This window comes from Tachypleus tridentatus, chromosome 8 (genome assembly GCF_004210375.1).
Source record: "Tachypleus tridentatus isolate NWPU-2018 chromosome 8, ASM421037v1, whole genome shotgun sequence".
NCBI lineage: Eukaryota > Metazoa > Arthropoda > Merostomata > Xiphosura > Limulidae > Tachypleus > Tachypleus tridentatus.
The window spans coordinates 33483403-33508107 of NC_134832.1; the positions used below are offsets into that span (position 1 = coordinate 33483403).

The following is a 24705-nucleotide window of genomic DNA, read 5'->3' on the forward strand; positions in this document are numbered from 1 at the left end:
GGCCCGGTATGGCCAAGCGTGGGGTCGCGGGTTCGCATCCCCGTCGCACCAAACATGCTCGCCCTTTCAGCCGTGGGGGCGTTATAATGTGACGGTCAATCCTACTATTCGTTGGTAAAAGAGTAGCTCAAGAGTTGGCGGTGGGTGGTGATGACTAGCTGCCTTCCCTCTAGTCTTACGCTGCTAAATTCGGGACGGCTAGTACAGATAGCCCTCGAGTAGCTTTGTGCGAAATTCAAAAACAAACAAAGAAAAAAACCAACCGACATTGGAGTCAAGTACAAACAAGGTATTATACGAAAATCACTTAAACATTTCTAAAGAAAAAATGTAGTTAATGAATGACATGGGTCTGCGATGGTTTTATTGTCTTGAAATATTTATAACTTCTACAGTAATTCTTGTACGCTGAATACAAAAAAGATACCGATTTTTCTCCATCGCGTACAAACTTTTTACATTACGTCATATGTAGTTTTACATAAGTGAATCCCTTTCAGTGAAATCGGTTAACATTTTGTTATGGGTTAAAATGTTGATAGCCATTAACTATAAATTTCTCTAGACCAATCGCGACGCGAGAGCCTTATCGATCGTTCTAGAACCCTAATATATTAATATAAAATGTTCATTGTGGTAAAGGAAATAATAATTTTGTCTAAGTAAAAGTTGTTTTTTCTTCCCGATTTGTAAAAAATCCTTACGTGATAGAAGAAAAATGAATATTATTTTTGAAGTATGCGTAGCTGAATTTTAAAAATCCTTTATTAAAACCAAAACAAATTTTATGAAGTTTAAATTCGCAGGTTTGTGTATTCAATAAGTTTAATTACGCAACCCTTAAACCAACTGTGAGCAATTCGGTTTTTACTTCAGTTAGTGCTTAAACACCAAAATAATTATCGTACAACGTAAATCTCAATCAACAATGCAACGTAAACTTCCATCTCAACGTAATAAAACAACGACAAATGGCATTTTATTTCAATACATATTTTATTCATTCGCTATTCACAAACTACTGGAATCACAAACATTTGTTTTACGTATTACTAAAACGGCTACATTAAGCACATCCATACAGGACGAGTATAACCAACTGTTAACTGTTAACATACATAATACTTCTTACTGACCGGATTATGATGTGTTAAAATATTTCATAAAGTTAAAGTTTTACGTAAACTTACAGGTAAGTTTGGAATTGAAATAACGATTTACAGACTAAACAACAACACTGGATGTTTTAGTCCTGAGACAGTACGTTTTCTAAGGAGTTTCGGTTCTCTGGCGTCACTGTATCTGAAAAAAAAAGTATAAAAAATAAACAATCTCAAAATATCAATTTTTGTAACAAAAAACAATAATTTACTATGTGGCCAGGTTCTTTATGTGTATGTTGTAAAAATGTTCAGTTCGTTAACTTAAATCATTTAATTATTTTCCGGGAAAAGTGTTTGTTTTGTGGTTAAAACTAATGTTGTTGTTTTTTAATATCGACACATGTCACATGATATGACTGGGTTAAAACACTAAAACACACTAAAACCTTAGAATAACTAATACATATATTGAATGTCCTTTTCAGTGGCACAGCGGTATGTCTGCGGAATTATACTGCTAGAAACTGCGTATCAGTATCTATGGTCGGAAGAGCATATTTAGCCAGTTGTATAACTTTGTGATTAACTAAAAAAAATCGTCTGTTGTGAGAAGAAAACAGAGAAAAATCAAAACCTTTTAAGCATCTATTACTAGTTTACTGTATTATAATGGAAAACAACAACAACCGATAAATACATATAAAAGGTCTCTCAAATGCTTATGGAAACGTATAAAATCTAAAAAACACATTTTTAAAAGTAATGACTTTCCAGTGAAGAACCAATACTTAATATACATTTCACGCCTCGATTCGGTTTGTCCCGTCGAGCGAAACCATTATAAAAATAATATGTCGCATCAGTTTGAGTTTGAGCTTCTGACATTCGCTCAAAGTTAACAAGCGTTATCTGTGCTAGGCATTCAAATTTTGGGTTTATCAGCTAGAGGTTAGGAAGGTTGTCAAAAACGTAGGCTTCTCAAATTCAAGAGTGGGATTTGATTGTCACTCTTAAAACACACCTATGACGCCAATTTATGGCAACGGGTCATAAACCATGGACCTTCTGCATCATAGTCCTTCTCGTTAATCACTAGGCTACGCCCGACCCTTGATGCGCCAGATAGCATACTTCGTTTAATGTGTTTGTTTGTCCTTACGAATATTCTTTCTGGTTATTTCTGGTTAGGTCATGTGATTAGGGTGATCCTCTCGTAATTTGAGGGTCACGGGTTCGAATCCCCGTCAAACCAATCATGCTCGCCCTTTCACCTTGGGGACGTTATAATGTTACAGCTAATCCTACTATTCGTTGATAAAAGAGTAGCCCAAGAATTTTCAGTGGGTGGTAATGACTAGTTGCCTCCTGGACTTACACTGCTAAATCAGAGAAGCTAGTGCAGATAGCCCTCGCGTAACTTTGTGCGAAATGCAAAACCAAATTGGTTGAATATAATTTTACAGGACTTAGCAAATACAGTCAATTCCAATTACTGTTACAGATACTTAAGCCTTTATTACTTCGCTCTTATTAAAGTAAGTCTATCTGATACGGATTGTAATTGGTACTTTTCAACTTTTTTATTTTGAATAAGTCTCAAGTTAAGTAAAAAAACTAATTATTAATAAAAAATTTAAAAACATCTGAGTTCTGTTAGCTGTGAAGGTTTATTTCTTTATATTCTCCATATTGCTACAGCTTCTCAAATACAGAATATATAATATTAACGAAACCAAAAGTATTAACAACGTGAATCTCACTCAAAAGCGCCCCCCAATGACACAGTGGAAAGTTTGCTGACTTATACCTCCAGAATTTAGTTTCGATACTCGTGGTGACCAGAGCACAGATAGACCTTTGTGTAGCTTTGTGCTTAATTACAAACAAACACATTCTAAAGCACCGATAACTGGAACTACTTATGTTTTAAAGAAATGGCTTGACTGGTTTTTCTACGGCGCCGTATTTTACATCTCATATTTTAAAATATGAAATCTACTTCACAACAAATACAAAATGTAAAAAAATCCATAACAGACACACGAGTCTTAAACAAGTCTATCACTATCCTATAAATCTTTAAAATTTACAGAGAACCTTTCGGCGGAATTATATACTGAATTACATATGTGAAATAAAAACAAATAAAAGTAACAATAACTTAAAAGTTACGTAGCTGTACAGTGGAAGCTAAAAGAGTATAATATTAAATTTCTTGGCAAAAAACTGACAGAAGTTTGAGTGGAATCAATATTCTTTTCAAAGTATTTTCAGCTTTGCACTATTTCTGAAGCTTCAGTAAAATTACAGAGCTTGTTTTATAAAAAAAGTTTTGTTAGGTCACTCGTTACAGGTTATATTTCTAGGCCTTCTTTAACACCACAAGAGAAGCCAGAAGTCAAACGTGAGAAAACTGTAATTATTCTTGAATCAGTATGAAATGTATGTTATTACTAAGGCATCGGTTTTGGGTCTCGGTTAAAAAAAAAAAATAAATAAAGTGGCTTATTCAAGGCTCTTTTGCTGTTGTTTTTAACCTGAGGTGACAACCCAGAGTTTAACTATTAAAACACCCAAGTCATTACGCATTTTAACCTTTGACCTTACTGTCTTTGAAAAGCTTGAAAGTAACCTTGAATTGTGACATACCGTTTACTAGTGTGATTCTTTTTATTAACAGTAGAGTAAATGTTTAATATTATTAATGCGTGATGTTTATAATGCATAATTTATATTGTTATAGATTGTTGTCAGCAGCTATTTGAATCCATTGTTCACCAGTTACTATTATACGTCGAAAGTAAAATAAATAGGACAGTACAAAATACGAGACCCCGTAATCTGAGGGTCGCGAGTTCCAATCATCGTTGCACCAAACATGCTCGTACGGGAGCGTTATAATGTAACGGTCAATCCCACTATTCGTTGGTAAAAGAGTAGCCCAAGAGTTGGCGGTGGGTGATGATGACTAGCTTCCGTCCCTTTAGTCTTACACTGCTAAATTAGGGACGGCTAGCGCAGGTAGCCCTCGTGTGGCTTTGCGCGATATTCAAAAACAAACAAAAAATACGAATAACTTAAAGTACTTAACTTACATACTAGTGACGTAATAAATTGTTCCAGCCTGAACACATTGCATGGGAAACACTTCCAGACACGAGGCAAAGTGTCTATTACTGGCAAAGCATGAGAATCGAATAACGCCCATACAACAAGCTGCTTGACAGAATATGTGGCCTTCACATCCAAATTGTAACACGCCAGATAATAATAGATTGACGATATTGAACTTTTGCGTTCATGTTTTTCCACACAAAGGACCTAAATGAGTCAGGAAACGACCAGGACAGCAACATGCTTTCGTTTATTGGTTCTTATTAACACTAATCTGTCTCAATCACTACAATACGTCTTGTGCTATTCTATTAGAAATGGAATTTTCACAGTTGGTGATACTCATTACAGAAAAACAAGGTTCTTTTTGAAATAATGCAATTTGTTTTCTAAATATTTCGTCGTATTCAATGGTAAAAACCTAGAAAATTCGGAAACGTATTTGTTCTCTCATCTTTCTAATTCTTTTTTATATATTATTTCATGTATTTTCCGAGTATGTATTATATATAGTGTGTACATAGTTATATGTGTAAATATATATATTAACAAGAGTACGTAGTTGTATGTGTAAATATATATATTAACAACGGTTCACAGCTGTATATATACATTTATATATATTAACAACGGTATATAGTTGTATATATGAATATATATATTAACAACGGTACACAGTTGTATATATAAATATATATATATTAATATCGAGAAAGTACATACCTAGACTTAGACACATCTCTCACTAAACGCATACAAAACTGTACCAGCAGAAAAGCAAATGAAATATTGGTCTGAAACTTTCGTGTCTTTTAAAGTTATTATTCTACAAATGTGAGTAACGGAATCCAATGTTATGTGTACTAACTTTTTTTTACTTCTTTACTTTGTGCATAGCCTAGGAGGTAGTTCTGTAAAGACACTGATTGTATAATGCACAAAACATTGAGTATCTGTATCTCAGAACGGCTGGTACGGGTATTAACACTTTTATTGTTAAGGGAAGAACAACGTTTCGACCTTCCTAGATAATTTCAGGTTAAGAAGGTATCTATATGTTACAGTTCATCTACTACTGATTGGTAATTTCTGCTTCATCCTGTATGTAAGCTTTTTAAAGAAACACCATATAGCTGTGAAAAAGCAAACGTCAGGGGGTTTGCACTAGAATTATAATGTATTTTAATTTATGTGAAATATAGAGAAATAAATGAACTTTGCAATGCCCCTACAACCTACACAGTATCTTACCTAGTATTCTACAAAAGGTTTGGGTACAATATACCAGACGTTTATTGTTTAACCAAGAAAATTAAAAGCAGAATTACGAAAAGGCCGTTTTGAGCGAATTTCTTTGTAAATCTAACATGTGGGATTTTTCATGTATTTCTATACTTGTACATCCCCAACAGTCAACAGTTAATGTCTTAAAGTACCGTTTGAACTGAATTTTTACTGTTTAAGGTGCTTTTTGCCAGAACGTTCTATTAGGGTTTTGTGACATTTCTTGCGATCTATATTACGAACTACTATCGTGGTTCATGATAATATAAAAAAACTATTCTAAAACGTATCTAAGAGTTTATTAAAAAGATATTATTTACCCACTTACATACATGTATATTCTTCTGATAAAAAAATTCCCTTTCGTTAGTTTTAGTCAACAGAAGTAATTTGTTTTAGTTTATTGTATCGGATGATTATAAGTTACAGAGTTAGCACTTATTATATCTTAAAAACTAATTGTTTTGAAGAAGTTAGATATCACTATCGGTGCACTGAGACCACTAATTTTATTCAAGCAAGATTCACCATGGTACCAGTGTTTCAAAACTTGTAACAAAAGATGTTCAGTGTATGTTCAGTCTATCAAGCCTATCTGTAAACGAATGTACATGTATTGCAAACATTACATGATGTGAAGAGTGTGCCATGATAGTTGGAATATCCTGCAAACTAACACGCACTTTATTGATGTGGAGAGTGTATCATGATATTCGAGTTAACCTTCACACTGACACGCACTTTGTTAATGTGCACAATGTACTATGATACTCGGGATATCCTGCATATTAACGTGCACTTTATTGATGTGCAGAATGTACTATGATATTCGGGATATCCTGCACACTAACACAAACTTTATTAATATAACCTATCACGTATTGTTAGCAGAGAGAGAAAAAAAGAGATATAAAATCAATGCTAGTTTAACAAAGTATTGAGAAAAATGTGTTCCATATTAGTAAAACACAGCTATAACATAAAATTTATAATTATTTGCAACCTTTCAGACAAAAGCCTTTCGTCAAGCTGTTTAAGCCTTGTTACACAGAAAAAAATGCTACGGACTAATATACCGTTGTATAGCCTAACTCACACTCACAATGAATGTAAATCACGCTAAGCCTCGTTTATTAGCCACAAACGGCACATTTTGTTTTATTTATTTACGTGCTTAAGGTGACAGATACGTACCTTAATGACAGCAGAACATTCATTTTAAGATATACAACCACATGCACAATTAACGGGTTATTATATTAATAATTTTAAAAGATAAAACCAACAACTGTAAAGGTTAGTTTCACAAACATCAAGCAAAGCTCTCTTTTATTTTTATTGCTTTGCAGTTACGAATGTGAAATGTCAGTAAAATGGTACTGTACGGTTAAAATACAACTCGTACTTCTACACAGTTAGGCCTGACATAACCTGGAGTCCGACACGAAATCTGAGGGTTGTGAATTCGACTCTTCTTCATTGAACACGCCCTCCCTTTCAGCCGTAGTGGCGTTATGATGTATGGTCATTCCTCAAAAGACAAACTATACCCGATGACGCTAAGTAAAACGATAATGTTTGTCAAAGTTCCAATGTAAAACAAATAAATTCATTTCTTTAGTAAGGACAATGTTAGTTTGCAAGCATTAAGGGCCCCTAGTGGCTCAGCGTTTCGTCTGAAGACTTATAACATTAAAAACCAACTTAATAAAAATGAACACAAAACAAGTCTTAAGAGATCAAAATATAACTTACTTCTGGAAGGTTTCTGGTTAATATTTAATGAACTTAACAAAACCGTCTGTTTTGAACTGCTAAGTAAAACATAAAAACTTATATAGTGTTATTCACCAGATGGTTCTACATTAACAAATGTATATGCAATATACTTCGACATTAACCACTATGAAGCCTTGACTTTAATGTTCCACGTTTTTGGACAAATTTACATCTGGTTGACAGTAAAATTAAACACACTCGCGGTAGACTCAGGAAGAATAATATATAACTGGCCAACATGGCCAGGTGGTTAAGGCAATTTACTCATAATCTTAGGATCACGAGTTTGAATCCCCGTCACAACAAACATGCTCGTCCTTTCAGCCGTGGTAGCATTATAATGTTGCGGTCAATCCCACTATTCGTTTGTAGAAGAGCAGCTTACAGTTGGTGGTGGATGGTGATGATTAGCTGCCTTCCCTCTAGTCTTACACTGCTAAATTAGGGAAGGCTAGCGCAGATAGCCTTCGTGTAGCTTTGCGCGAAATTAAAAAAAAAGATTAAATTACTCAAACTTTTTCCTTTACAGCACGGAAAATATAGTTTCATTGATGTAATTAACTTTTCTCACACAGCAACGAAATGAAACTTTCACAATACATTTTATGATTACAAATTATTTATTTCATTTTATTTGGAGGTGAAGTTAGCACATCACTAGAGACTAAATAAATGGTTACAACAACAACAATATTACTTATGAGAGTTTCGAACTATACCTATCAGGACATAACGTTTCCAACATCTACACCAATAAGCACCTATTATATCGGATAATTATAAGTTACAGAGTTAACACTTATTATATGTCAAAAACTAATTGTTTTGAAGAAGTTAGATATCACTTGGGATATCCTGTTTTATAATACCAATTTTTGTTGTTTTTGAACTATGTTTTAGGGTTTGATATATCAAAGGACAGAAGGTGAACGGTTAAGAAAGACAAATGAGATAACAGCGTTTACAACAGCCAAATAAGAAAACAGTGGTGTTTATAACAGCTAAATAAGATTAACAGTGGTGTTTATAACAGCTAAATAAAATAACAGTGGTGTTGATAACAGCTGAATAAAATAACAAGGTGTTTATAACAGCTAAATAAGATAACAAGGTGTTTATAACAGCTAAATAAAATAATAGTGGTGTTTATAATAGATGAGTAAGATAACTATGGTGTTTATAACAGCTAAATAAAATAATTGTGGTGTTTATAACAGATAAGTAAGATAACAATGGTGTTCATAACAGATAACTAAGATAACAGGGGTTTTATACCAGCTGAATATGATAACAGTGGTGTTTATAACAGCTAAATAAGATAACAGCGGTGTTTATAACAGCTTAGAATCATGAGAGGCTTGGATGCATATTTTCTGTTTTTGTTCGTTCGAATCAGTAGCCTCGGAGAAGTTACAGTCTGGTAAATCTCGCTCAAATGAACACTTGGTATTAAATACGTGCACGTGAATTTGTATCAATACGTTTCACTTTCGGAAGAAATGCTTTCATTCATTATGTTCGAAAGCTCAAAAACTTTTGTCAAATCTGCGATCAGGAATGTTCCTATGGAATGCTTTTACTCCGCTATCTCTCGTATAAATATGTTACAATACCTTATGACCAATGGGGGAACAAAGAAATGTTTTAATGGTTATTATATTATTGCTATGAAAGACACATTATCTTATAACTAGCAACAATTAAACTTTTGTATTCAGACGAATTTAATTTTATCAATAAATTATAAACATCAACTGTCTATCGGTTGCTGTTTATATATATTTATCTCAAATAGATGTTACATACTTTTCTTTATGGATATTGTTGTTAAGTTTGTACTGCTCATTATTAAGCATGTCCCGTCAAGGATATTCCAGAATTCCAATGGATTTTAATTGTTTATTGAACGTATTCAAAGACAGAGAACAGGAGAGAGGCCTCCATACAAGTTAGTACAATCAGAACTGGTTCATCATAACGAAGCCTAATATTGGATAATGAATAGAAGGAGAGCAGTTGTGATACAAGAAAAGGTATTCATCGTTTAAAACAAAAGGAAATTTTCCAACAAGAAGAAAATGCCTCTACTGACTACCTTTTAGGCTTGATGAGATACGAAGGCTTTATAGAATAAATAAAATTTAATGATTCAACGGTTTCGTTGTCTCCGAAGCTGAATTAAAACTAGATAGAATAGATATCTTCTGTTGGTTTTAATAGAAGGTTCAGGACAAATATTTCCATTCAGGCAAAATGAAATATTTTACTGAGTTATAGAAGTCAAATAGGGTAGTTCGGTTAATTAGAAAATTCTGTGCTACAGTTATACGAAGACTACTTTAAGAACTGGTTACAGCATTTTTTTAAAATCTCTTTCTATCTTACACAAAATCATAATTAGTATACTTGTTTGTTTGAAGTCAAGCACAAAGCAACATAATGGACAGGACATAGTTGGTCCAGTATCAAAACCCAGATTTTAATTAATGTTGTAAGTCTTCAGACATACTGCTGTGCCACTAGGGGGGGGGGGCAAAATCAAAATTAGTATATTTTTATTTCAGCTCTTATTATTTCAGAGAGCCTTATTCTTGTTAAATTCAAAAACATTTTAGTAACATGAAACTAATAAATCTAATAGGTTATTGTAAGTGTGAAGAGTAATCGAACGCAGATGAATTTCAAAGGAATTAATTAAAATAATTGTAGGTGTCCAACGAATATGCTCTATTTATTTTCCAGTATCGCCCAATATCTTATATTAATTGTCTCAAATATCTAGGAGTTAGTTTGACAAACTCTTTTCCTCTCTTATGTTTACCTTGTGCTTTAAACAGTGATAAACTAACTTTATCTAGAATTAATACATTGATTTTTTTAATCACTATGTCTCCTGCTGCAAAATAATAGGCTTAAAACTATTTCACCATTGCTCTAAGGTGTTGATTTAATCTGAAACGTCACTCAAGCTTCAAACACGAACATGAGTGAAGATTCTCCAAATTTTCCAAATTAAAAAAAGTCGTACGTTTAATTCGCAATCTTCTCATTTGTCCTCTCAGATGTAGCATTCTATAACATTCCAAAACAAATTTGCTCCTTCATGAATGGAAAACAAAGTATTCGTAGGACTTGAATGTTTCGATGTGTGACCGTAATGTATATTGAATATGAAGGAGATCTAAGGATATCAGCAAATATCAATTAATTTCCGAAGCTAACACGTAAATCTTGAATATTGAAGATAAGGGGAAGTTGTTTGAAGTGAGATATTAGATTCAAACTTTTGTAATATTGTTTCAGAAACTAAGTCAAAGTAAATAACACTATTCAGTTATAACACCATCCACATCGCTAATCCTGTCGCAAATGTAAAGTATTGATTTTAGTATTGCAATGTCATTTGTGACACAATAAACGGACATATAAATCTTACATATTATATGTCATCAATATCGAAAGCTGCAATAGCACTGAAGCGAGCATAATTCAGTGAAAAGTAGCAAAGTAGATGACAGACTGGACAACACGCTTATTTTTTGGATAGTCTGACAGTTTATCTAGCTGGATAATATATAGTAATTAATTAGTATGATCTTATAGGCATATCCTTATATTTCCTATATAGGTATTGGGTTACTGTAGGGGTAAAATGCTCTAAATATAATATTAATACAATACACATTCGAACATAATATGAGGCTTTCTATTAGCCTTTTCAAAGTTTCGTCGAAAGTTACTGATTGTATGTGAAATAATACTATAAAAGTGCTATAATTTGATAACAAATAGTGAATCACAAGATTTATTGGGCTTAACACCTTGTATAATTGTTATGGATGATTGTAATCTGCCGTCCTTGAACAGGTGGTTAAGGCATTCGACTCCTAATCCCGCGGGTCGCGGGTTCGAGTCTCTGACACTTCAAACATGCTCGCCCTTTCAGCCGTGGGGGCGTTATAATGTGACAACCAATCTCACTATTCGTTGGCAAAAGAGTAGACCAAGAGGCTAAATTAGGGACGGCTAGCGCAGGTAACGCTCGTTAGCTTTGCGCGAAATTCAAAAACAAACAATTACAGAACCTCTGGTTACGTTTTCATTCCGAGAGGGGGCCTGGCGTGGCCTAGCGCGTTAAGGCGTGCGCTTCGTAATCTGAGGGTCGCGGGTTCGCGCCCGAGTCGCGCCAAACATGCTCGCCCTCCCAGCCGTGGGGGCGTTATAATGTGACGGTCAATCCCACTATTCGTTGGTAAAAGAGTAGCCCAAGAGTTGGCGGTGGGTGGTGATGACTAGCTGCCTTCCCTCTAGTCTTACACTGCTAAATTAGGGACGGCTAGCACAGATAGCCCTCGAGTAGCTTTGTGCGAAATTCCAAAACAAACAAACAAACAAACATTCCGAGAGAGTCTTCATAAATATTTTATGTTGTAGAAGGGTCTCTATTGATGTTTGAGATTGCATGAGGGCCATTATAAATGTTTAGGCATTACAAGGGTCACTGCAAATGCTGTAACCTATTTTGAATTGTCAAATTCGTTGTTTTGGTTTTGGTATGACAAGTGCTAGTTCTATAAATGAAGGTGGTTCCTTGAAAGACCTATAACAGTGTTTTATTCCACAACTTTTATTTCACTGTGATTTTCATATCTTCATCCTTGAACTTATTCTTAATAATTAGTACATTGAAATCTAGGTAGATCAACGTTCCAGGGAAGTAAATAAAATAATCCTGTATCGATACATATATCGATAGCAAATAAAGATAAAATTCGAACTTCTTAAAAAATGTTCAGGTAATATTTGCCAAAAAAAAGCTCAAAAGGGGATCATGGCATGCACTATTATACTAATAAGTAACTAGAGAATTTCAAAGATTCGAACACTAATTTATGTCTCTATTTATGCAGACTTAAGGACCTGTATATAGACTAGTGTTTTAGTTTGTTTTTCTTTAAATATGAGTTAGAATTTAATACTAAATAATTTCATCTAAACTTGAGAACTCTTAAACGTTTTCCTTTACTTGCTGATTTAATGTAATTACATATGGTACTGCAACTAAAAAGCTTTTTAATAATTTTAAAGTTTACTCTCCATTACGTATATTGAAAGTGGTTCAAAGACTCTTAATATATCCATTAAACAAATACCTGCATCAATTATTCTCCATGATGGTCCCTCTTCATTAAATGGAGAGCCGTCTCGTTTGCCCCAGAGACCTTTCAAGTTGTTCCAGTCAGTGTTCCGTTTCCCCCACATTCCGGATAAGTTGTTCCAATCTCGTTTGCCCCACATGCCAGACAAGTTATTCCAAATGGGACTTCTTTTGCCCCACATTCCGGATAAGTTGTTCCAGTTCGATCCTCTTTTGCCCCACATTCCGGATAAGTTGTTCCAGTTCGATCCTCTTTTGCCCCACATTCCGGATAAGTCATTCCAGTTCGATCCTCTTTTGCCCCACATTCCGGATAAGTCATTCCAGTTCGATCCTCTTTTGCCCCACATTCCGGATAAGCCATTCCAATTCGATCCTCTTTTGCCCCACATTCTAGATAAGTCATTCCAGTTTGATCCTCTTTTGCCCCACATTCCGGATAAATTATTCCATCCTCGTTTGCCCCACATTCCGGAAAGATTATTCCAATCTCTCTTTTGATCGTCGTCGTTTCTTACTTCATCTAAGACAGAAGCTGCTTCGTTTGGCCTGGATTTCACTTGTGCAGTGAAGTAAAGTACAATAATTATACAAGAAGTACTAAAGGTTGAACACTGCATTTCGAACCTAAAAAGGGAATTAGAATGTAATTAAAATAAGTTCTGGCCTGGATTTCACTTGTGCAGTGAAGTAAAGTACAATAATTATACAAGAAGTACTAAAGGTTGAACACTGCATTTCGAACCTAAAAAGGGAATTAGAATGTAATTAAAATAAGTTCTGTTACACTTACATTCTACGCCTTCTCTTTCCCTTGTTATTAAATCTGGAAAACTTTTTGTAATGTGTTGTACATGCAAAATTAAAATTAATATTACTTATGGTACCTTTAAACCTTATCGGTTAAATAGCTCTCTTAACAATATCACAAACTAAATGTTTTTGTCTCTTAAAATCTGTAAAATAAAATAGTCAGTCATGTTGGTTGAGTGAAACTCAAATGACCATAGCATGTTGGAAAAATTATATATATATATAAGTATATAATATAATATAAATAGTGTCTCGTTTTGTTCGGTAGCCTTTTTGTTGTTGTTGTTGTTAACCTGAAGATGACCTATTAGTAAAAGTGTTAATACCCATACCAGCCCTTCTGAGATGTGTGTTCAGTAGTCTACTAAACATCCATTAACAAGTTATTCCAACTGGGAATTATTTTGCCCCACATACCGTATAAGTTGTTCCAGTTCGATCCTCTTTTTTGTCCCACAACAGTATATCTTCCGACTAATAACGCTAGAAAATGTGTTTCGATACCCGTAGTGGGCGAAGCCCAGACAGCCCATTGTGTAGCTTTGTGCTTAACTTCAAATAAATAAATTGTAAATCCGATGTAATATGTAACAAGATTCTATTACTCTAAAGAGAATAACTATTTTTATTTCAGATTCTAGAGGAAATTATAAGAAACATAAATGTTTTAATGATGTCTTAAAGAGTGTTTTCTTCATAACTGGATAGTAGAAAGAAAAACATTATCACAGGATTAATCATAAACAAAATTATAAACCACCACGGAGATTATATGACAAGTGTAAGTCTGTGGTGTTTTTTTGTGTACTGTGTTATCTCTTTAAACTCCATTTTATCTTAATTTACCGTCGAAAAGAAAACTTGTCTGAAAAACCGAGCTAGAAGACTGATGATCCATTTTACCCAAACAGAAAATACCAGCCAAGCAATGGCCCGGCATGGCCAGCTGGTTAAGGCACTCGACTCGTAATCTGAGTGTCGCGGGTTCGAATCCCCATCACACCAAATATGCCCACCCTTTCAGTCATAGGGGAGTTATAATGTGTCGGTCAATTCCACTATTAGTTGGTAAAAGAGTAGTCCAAGATTTGGCGGTTGGTGATGATGACTAGCTGCCTTCCCTCTAATCTTACACTGATAAATTAGGGACGGTTAGCGCAGATAGCTCTCCTGTAGCTTTGCTCGAAATTCGAAACAAGCCAAACCAGCAAAGCAACGGAAAACAACCGGCAGAAAGAAGACAACTTCGACAACAATTCAACCGACAACTAACAACCTAACTTTCCAGTTGGAACTGAAAATATTTATTTTCCCGAAACACCTCAATACAGTATCTTAAACAACTTTTTCAAAGAATTTTCACACAAAACCATCAACATAATTTCACAGAAAAGAAAACTAAAAAACAGCCTCACACGGAAAGATATTAATTCTATAAACAACCTAAAACAAGACAACAACATAAAAATTCTAAAAGCAAATAAAGGCAATGCTGTAGTTATAATGAACATAAATGAATACATTCAAAAAATGAACATCTTATTACACACAAACAAATTTAAACTAATACACAGAAATCCAACAAAGACACATGAGAACAAGTTAAACAAAATACTACTATAAATGAAAAAAACCAACACAAGCACAGAAAATATTTATTCTTACCAACGAAAGACTGACTCACGCACACCATAATTATACGACACCCCCAAACCTCACAAACCTGATTGTTTACTGCGACCGATAATGTCGACCTATGAACCATTTAACTACAACCTCGGTAAATATATAGCGTGGGCACTTTCTAAATATGTAATATCAGCCGGTTCCTTTTTCAAATACTTTTTCTAACTTTAAATCCATTCTTGACTAACTAAACCATAAAGCCTTAATGGCTAGTTTTGATGTAATTTCCCTCTTCACAGAAGTCCCAACATCTGAAGCCTGTAAGATAGCTTTAGACCTTTATGTCCAAGACCCCAACCCATTGATACATTGATAGCAACCCTTATAGAATTCACTACCACTAAAACTAACTTTATGTTTAATAAGTAAAACTACCTACAAATAAATGGCCTAAACATGAGGAATCCCGTGTCACCGGTTGTAACCAACATTTGTATGACACAGATTGAATCACAAGCGATCAATTTAGCCTTACACCCACCACTATACTGGCACAGATATGTTGACGATACATTTGCTGGATTCACATCTAAACACATGTTAAACCTCAAAGTGTTCATAAAAGTGGATAGACCTCAAACTGTTAATAAAAACTGGTTAGACTTCCAAGTGTTCACTTCGGTATTTCACTCATGAAACTCTGACGAACATGGAACATGCAACTAAGGAACACTTAGTTTTTCAACCACGTTAACTCGATACACCCTAACATTAAGTTCATCTGTGAACACGAAAAAAAAAACTAACTAAATAGCATTTCTCAACCTTAATATCACGAGTGTGTGTGTGTTTTCTTATAGCAAAGCCACATTGGGCTATTTGCTGAGCCCACCGATCGGAATCGAACCATTGATTTTAGTGTTGTAAATCCGTAGACATACCGCTGTACTAACGGGGGGCGAAGATCACGAGAACCGATACACAATTCAAAACAGAAATGCACAGAAACATCACGCATACTGTATATACTATACATTCCCTAGGACTCAGCACATGAAACAAAACGAAAACTCAACATATTAAGAAACCAGACAAACACAGCCACAAAACTATGGTACTTGATAAAATTAACGATGAAATCAACAAAATAAAAAAAAAACACTTCATCAACATCAACAAATTTACTCAAAAAAACTGTTAAAAATTATACGTACACACACCTAGATCAAAAACAAACAAACAACAATAAATCCCAAGATACAACAAAGTACAAAACTTTACACTGCTGTATATCATATATTCCCGATATTAGCCAAAAAATAAACATTTGATAAAACGTACAACAAAACGCAACATTTCAGTAAACACCAAATTCATGCAAAAAACAGGTAGAAAACAAAACTAAGGTCTATACTATGTAAAAACTACACTGACAAACACAAATCCAACATAATTTATAAAATACAGTGCAACAACTGCCACGACTTCCATATTGGAAATACAAGCAGAAAACTGGAAACTAGATTCAAAGAACAAAAAAAAAACACGTTCACACGTTTTCGAACACTGCAAATTAAAGGTGTTTCTTTATACCTATACTAATTAATAACCTAACGTATACTGCAACGCTCCCTACAATCCCGTACACGTTTATACTCGGCAACGGTCAGTTGTAAACTCTCTTTGTTAAACTGACGATGACCTAAGAAGGTCAAAACGTTGTTCTGTACTTTATTTTAATATAAGTTTTAATACCCATACCAGCCATCTTGAGAATACAAAACGTCATCTTAATAAAACTATTATTTTCAATGTATTTTAGAATTAGTTTAGTATTATAATTATGTGAAGGCAAAAACTATTAGCGTAAAATAATGTCAATTGTCTCTCAGATCACATTTATTCAAATTACTCGTGTGACCTGAAGTATAAATGACCTTTCTGTTCTATGTCTAGCATTGTCAAGATCGTTTGTGTCAGTTATCTATTTGAAATTTATTATAAAGGTTAAAGTGCTCCAAAGGGTTAATGAAAATTGGTTAGATATCAAAGCGTTCATAAAAATTAGCTATACCTCAAATTCTTCATGAAAACTGGCTAGACCTTAAATGTTCATAAAAACAAGCTAAACCTCAAAGTGTTCATAAAAGTGGATAGATCTCAAACTGTTAATAAAAACTGGTTAGACTTCCAAGTGTTCACTTCGGTATTTCACTCATGAAACTCTGATGAACATGGAAAAGATAGACCATCATCCACAACACAAATAGTTGATGGTTATCTCTTGGTTCTGGACCACCGCGATCTTACAGTGCCCATTACAAGACTGAATCATATGTTTCACTCCTGCATCAAACAACTCACCTGCAATGATGCAAAAGCTTGTTCTGGGTCAAAGAAAGTGTAAAACTATTTTCTCTAACAAACGATGTGGGTTTCACTCCGCTGCCCTGTAACAGGCGTCATGGTTACAACAATTTAGAACTAGGTCAAACCCCATTTTAATACTAGAAAGCGATGTGCATGATGCTGGTGCCCAAATACGATTTGCGTACTGATAAAGAATTCGAACAAACATGTACCACGAGCGATACAAACTACAAAGAGTGTATTCTACAACCATGTGTAATGCCATAATGTGGCACAATTGACTCTGCCTACAGACTAATGGTGGAGAGCACACACCCCTTCTATCATACTGAATTGGCTAGCACATTTCTTCTCACCAGACATTAATCCCCATCGGGTACGTATAGCATCACGACCCGTTTCAACCAAAGATTCATGATGTATCATATATGCATGTGTGTGCATGCACGTGTGTTTTATATTTAAGCAGAAAACTAAAGAAGGAGCTATCTGTGCTCTGCCCACCACGAGTATCGAAACCCAATTTCTAGAACTATAAGTCCGCACATATATTGTGTATGTGAGTTTAAACTACTTTTTTCTTTAAAGTTTTTAATCCTTTAATTCGTGAAGATTTATAAGCTTAAAGCTGATAGTTAGTTTCAGATTCGTATAAAATAATAGAAATTCCAAAAACATTAAATACAAGTAGGTTCGAAAAGGTATGTTTGATTCATCAAAAACAAAATTAGCTGTGGTTGGAATGTTACTAATAAAACGTTGCTTTATTTCAAACATTTCGATCTCGCAATGATTTACTCAAAAACAACTCCATTTGTGAACTCATTAAGTAGTGTCAGGCAAGTATAAATGGTAAAACTTATTTTTAACATTGAAAATAAACTTAAATTCACTATATAGTATCTAATGTTATTCATCAAGGGGCTGATATTGTGATAAAGTACAAATCTCAAGTGGACATACAGAGAGTTTCGGTGGTTGATTTGCTCTCTGGTGGCTCAACGGTAAGTCTACAGGTTTAAGACGCTAAAAACATTGTTTCGATATCCGTGAGAAACAGAGTAGCCCATCATGTAACTTTGTCCTTACCCAGAACCAAGCCAATATTCGACTGAGTTATGCTATTGTTTTTTTATATTTTACTTATTATTTTGTTGTTGTTTTTTAAATTTCGCACAAAGCTACTCGAGGGCTATCTGTGCTAGCCGTCCTTAATTTAGCAGTGTAAGACTAGAGGGAAGGCAGCTAGTTATCACCACCCACCGCCAACTCTTGGGCTACTCTTTCACCAACGAATAGTGGGATTGACCGTCACATTATACGCCTCCACGGCTGAAAGGGCAAGCATGTTTGGTGTGGCGGGAATTCGAACATTTAGATTACGAGTCGAACGCCTTAACCCACCTGGCCATGCCGGGCCCCTATATTTTACTAAAACCTCATATTCAAGATGGATCTTAATATAATAAGGTGTTTGTTTTCATCAAATATTAAAACAGATTATAAACAGAGACTTAACTCAGGTACGTTTTATCCAATCGATTCTCTTCTTCTCCCTAAGATTCTCCGATAACTGAAGGATAAATATGAAGAATTATAACGTTAGATTGGGTTTCGATACCCGTGATAGGAAGAGTCAACTTTGTCCTTAATAACAAATAAACAATTCAATTCCACTATAGCATTCTTTTTCATGCTACTATTTCAGGCTTTTCAGTTGTGCATGGATCAGACTTTTTTTTTAAATTAACTCATTAAGGAATATACTTAATATAGTTTTTACTTATAATGATTATAATGCGTTGTTTGTTTGTTTGTTTTAAATTTCGCCCAAAGCTACTGTCAAGCTAGCTGCGCTTGCCGTTTCTTATTTAGCAGTGTATGACTAGAGGGAAAGCAGCTAGTCAACACCACCCACCACCAGCTCTTGGTCTATTCTTTTACCAACGAATAGTGGAATTGGCCATCAAATTATAACGCTTTCATGGTTGAAATGGCGAGCGTGTTTGGTAACGAGGATTTGATCTCGCGACCCGCAGATTGCAAATCGAACGCCATAGCCACCAAGCCGAATGCACCAATTTATGATTTGAGTACTCCACATGGAAAAAGATCAACAGGGTATGAATCTACCAAAAAGCGCAATTTTAACCAAGCAGCTGGAGAATGAAATGGGTATTCATGCTATGCCATATTACAAAATACTGAATAAGTCACTGGTGTAGTTTCTGTGAACTCCTGTGTGACTGGATCATTGTTTTCGTACTCAACATGGATTATGGAAACATAGGAAGGAGTGATGCGCTTTAGATATGAAATATTTACAACGGAGCCTGTTATAATGGAAACTATATGATAAAGCTTTGATATGATAAGATGCACTGTCTTCAGGTAAAGCATGACTGGATGTGGTGCAATGTACTATAACGACGTGACCACACTTTAAAATGGTTTTAAAAAAATTAGTTCAGCCTTCGTAGCTTAATATTTGAAATAAATTACAATAACACATATTGTTTAGCTATAGATTCGGATAGCGAATCAATAGAAGTAAATTATACGAATAACTAAACACCGCAATACACACTAAAGATGCATTTATCTAATTAGAAGAGACAAATTAGATGTAATGAAAATGAAAAATAATTTTCTAATCATAGAATGAGCTATGTCTTACACAAGTAATCCGACTACTGTAACTAATCCGATTTTAACCACGCAACGTACATAGGTTTAATTACAGATATTAGAGTCAGAGGTATAAATAAAGTTAAACCTTAAGAACTAGCTGGAGTGTGTAAACAACAGCAATATAAAAGAAAGATCGCAGTAATAATAAGACGTAAACATAAAAGTAACAACAATGGTAAATGTGGTAAAAGAAAGGTCGCAGTGATAATAAGACTTAAACAAAGAAGTAATAACATTGGTAAATATAACAGTTGTAACAATTAACATAAAATAATGACATAGTATTATGTAATACCAGGGTATGAATTAATTACCTCTACCAACGAAGATGACGGAGGATATATTTTCACCCCTGTGTGTTTGTTAGCAAGATTTCTCGAAAGAAAACAGCTGAATGGATTTGGACTATGATCCCACTTTTAATGGTCAAAGTCACGAAAATCCATAAAAATTATCCCTGTTTGTTAAAACAAGAACCAATTTTTTAAAATATTCTGCCTTTATGTATAACTCAGTCAAAAATGATCATATTTTGATGAAACTTAGTGGACCTATGTAGAATATTATTTCCCAATGTTCTGTTAAAAATGGTCCGTGTCCATTGATATCGATGGGCATACGGACACATTTTCCTATCTTTTGAGGACCGAATATGATTATAGTTACTTGGCAGAGTTATGTCTCTTCGCTAAGTGTCTCTCTAGTCATAGTTTGATGTGGCTTGTTTTGAATTTCGCGCAAAGCTACACGAGGACTATCTGCGCTAGCCGTCCGTAATTTAGCAGTGTAAGACTAGAGGGAAGGCAGCTAGTCATCATAGCCAACTCTTGGGCTACTCTTTTACCAACGAATAGTGCGATTGACTGTCACATTTTAACGCCTCCACGGCTGAAAGGGCAAGCATGTTTGGTGTGGCGGGAATTCGAACATTTAGATTACGAGTCGAGTGCCTTAACCAGGCCATGCCGGGCCATTCTAGTTATAGTATGAGCTTAAACTATTGGTAGTGAACAAATGGCAGCCACCATACTGAAGGTGTTCGTTAGTATCCTAACGTGTAGAAGTGATAGTTTTGGAAATATCGTGGCACACATTAAAATTATTAATTGCGAATCGGCAGTGAAAGACGACTAAAATTTCGAGAGAAACTTCAATAAATCTGATTCTGGAAATACAATAAGGGAAACACGAAAATTAGTTTTTGTGCATCGCTCATGAAATCTTATAAGGTTGACCAAATTCTATAGCATCTATAAGCTGTGAGAATTTGTTTGTTTGTTTTTGAATTTTGCGCAAAGCTACACGAGGGCTATCTACATTAGCCGACCCTATTTTAGCAGCTATTCATCTCCACTCAACGCCAATTTTGGCCGTAACATTATAACGCTCCCCACGGCCGAAAGGGCGAGCGTGTTTTGTGTGACAGGAATTCGAAGCCGCGACCCTCGGATTACGAGTCGAGCGCCCCCTAACCACCTGGTTATGCTGGGCCAGCTGTAAAAAGTAAACATTGTGGTACGAATTAGTGGGGATATTTGTGTTAAGAAACGATAGAAACATAACTGATGATGTCTTCTTTATTGATATGTTTTGCAGACTTTTATAAAAGAAAGAACTGATCTAATACAATGTTGAATGAAAAATGAAACAAGCCTATTACTTCTGAGAAACAATTTCATTTGTTTTGAATTATCTTATATATCTGTTACTGAGGGACAACGAAAAGTGTACATTAACACACGGGATTCTATTCTTAGAGGAAAACAGAATACAGATAGTCAATTGTGTGGCTTGAAAGAGGTATTACGAATACAGAATTTATGGGTTAAGGAATCAGATAAAGGACCAAGTATTTAAAAATCAGGAACGAGCATTTTCTTAATGACGTAATCTAACAAAACTTACACTAACCAATCACTGGAATTAAAAACGTGACGTATCTCATGCGCATTTTTATGTGTATTGACATCGACTATCAGCTGCTATGTGATTATGAAACTTTAACAGAACCTTACACCGTATTGTGCACTGGAAGATAATTCCGCAAAATTGGTTGGACTCGCCAGGAAATATGACACTTTTTCACCATTCATCTCCCGATGTCACGAACATAAAACCGAACTGAAAGAAAACCGGCTCGTGTTCGTAATTTACTATAGCTCCATCCCCTTTTCCCACCTTTCCCCTGCCCCACTGGTCGGAAGCAAGCTTACTTACAAGAAAACTCGATTGAAAATCAATAGTTTCTATTGAATATATATATGTATATACATAAGAATCAATAAACGTATGTCACTCTACATCACTTTGTTCTATTCTAGATGATGTTTTATTCCCAAGAGCAACAGAACACATGTAAGCATTTTTATTCTAAACGCTCAAAGCTTTGATGTTAGAAAAACACGCACATTCAAGAATTTAATTAACACAGAGAATCAGCAATCTATAACCCAGCGCTTTCGAAAGATGCACTCGTCTTCTTCAGGAACAAACTGGTAAACGCTTTGGTTTGATTTGTTTGGAATTAAGCACAAAGCTGTACAAAAGGCTTACTGTGATCTGCCCACCACAACGATATTAAATATGGTAAGAGAAAGGTCACTGTAATAATAAGACTTAAACAAGGTAACAATAATGGTAAATGTAACAATTGTAACAATTAACATTAAATATTGACGTAACGTTATACAGTACCAAGGTCTGTTAAAGTACTTCAATTAATTACCTCCACCAACAGAAGTTATGTTTTCATCATTGTATGTTTGTCAGCAAGATTTCTCGAAAGAAAACAACTAAATGGATTTGGACTATGATCCAACTTTGGACGGTCAAGGCCACGAAAATCCAAAACAAATTCCTATCTGTTAACTCAAGAACAGATTTGTCACAATATTTTGTCTTTATAACTTAGTCTTAAACGATCAGGTATTGATAAAACTTGGTGGACATATGTATAATATTATTTCTCACTGTTTTGTTAATTAAAAACAATTAAATGATGTGAGTCCACTGTGCCACTAGGGGGCTGCAAATGCTCCAATAACATTTTGATATGATACCAAGTTGTGAAATAAAGATATTAAAATTTTTGACTAAATCATCTTCGAAATCATTAGGTTTATTCTTGGCAAAAGGTCAAGTAAACATTCTTATTTAAATCAGTTGAAGTTTAAAGACAAGAAAACAAAATTAAAACTGTCAATATACAAACATACACACACATCAGATTTAATGATACAAACATTTTATTTGGTGGCTTCATTATACGCAACGAAATCAAATTTTCAACCTCACTAACTTACTAAATACCTATAAAAATTAAAAACAGTAAGAAATATTATAATTTATGAGTGTTTTTTTTTTTTCATGATCGTTTAAGTTGCATGATCAAAACGACCGTAAGTGAATCTTTATGGCCTAATATTTTACGTTCTTCACGACTTACTAGACAGTTGACTGTTAACCTGAGACTTCCATTTGCGGAACATGAAAAGAATAATTGAGAATATTTATGCATGATAACCACGGAATATTTATGTACATAAAACACATGATCATATATCATACAGACCTTTAGCTTTAATTATAAAGAAGTAACAAAGTTGGATGTAAGATAAATAAACTGATATTTTTTCGAAATAATACAAGTGTGTGTGTTTTCTTAGAGCAAAGCCACATCGGGCTATCTGCTGAGCCCACCGCGGGGACTCGAAGCCCTGACTTTAGCGTTGTAAATGCAGAGACATATCGGTACTGTACTAGCGGTGGGCAAATTAAAATTCCCGGCTATTTGAAATAGTAATACGTAATGTACCTAACATAATACAAGGTAGACTCGTCCTCAATAATACAAGTGAATAACACTCCTGTTAACACAAAAAATAAGCATTAGTTACATACTGAGATTTAAACTTTCTAAGAGGCCTAGCATGGCCAGGTGGATAGGGGACGCTATACTCGGAATATTAGAATCGCAGGTTCGAATCCCCTTCACACAAACCATGCTCGCCTGTTCAGCCGTGGTGGCGTTATAATGTGACTGTCAATCCCACTATTCTTTGGTAAAAGAGTAGCCCAAAAGTTGGCTGTGGGTGGTGATGACTAGCTGTCTTTCCTTTAGTCTTACACTGCTAAATTAGGGACGGTTAGCGCAGATAGCCCTCGTGTATCTTTGCGCGAAATGAAAAAAAAAAACAATCAAATAAATTTTCTAAGGATATTTCCATTTTATAAAATAGGACAAACACACTTGTCTATACATGTTAAAGTTTACCGTACCACTGAAAAGAAGTAAAAGTGTTTAACAGAAAATATTCGAACAATATTTTCCATCGAGAAGAATCAAGTTTCATAGTAGGTGAAGTATGCTCAGAGAGGTTCTTTTTTCTTTCAAAAGCATATCAGTCAACAAACTACCAATAAGTAATATTTCACACGCTGACTGATTCCATGTTTTCTATTTACAAACAGTATATGTTTTAAAATTAAAAATAAAGGAGCTGTAAGAGCTGAGGTAGCTACGACTCACAGAATGTGATCCACTATAATCTGTGTTTTTGAAAATATCATCGGCCATAAACATTTTTACACCGAAGAAAAACTGGACAAAATGAAGAGTGTGATTTTTTGCTGTTTATCACTGTAGAAAGTGAGAGAAATGGGAACACATTTGTTAATGTCTCATTGTTTCGTCATAAACCACGAATTAAAACACTATTAGAACGAAAGTTATGAAAACTTGTTATCATTAACGAAAGGTTATCTTAG

At 34.7% G+C, this 24705-nt stretch overlaps 1 protein-coding gene across 1 annotated transcript in view; it reads right to left on the reverse strand.

Annotated features, from left to right (window-relative positions):
• Window positions 1-994: 994 nt before the first annotated feature.
• Window positions 995-24705, reverse strand: part of LOC143222128 (uncharacterized) — a 30084-nt gene continuing 6373 nt past the window's right edge. The window contains exons 2-3 of the mRNA XM_076448127.1: window positions 12434-13065; window positions 995-1302 (exon numbers count right to left, since the gene is read on the reverse strand). Coding sequence (XP_076304242.1) covers window positions 1247-1302; window positions 12434-13058 — 681 coding nt within the window. The 5' untranslated portion in view covers window positions 13059-13065 and the 3' untranslated portion in view covers window positions 995-1246. The remainder of the gene's footprint in view (window positions 1303-12433; window positions 13066-24705) is intronic.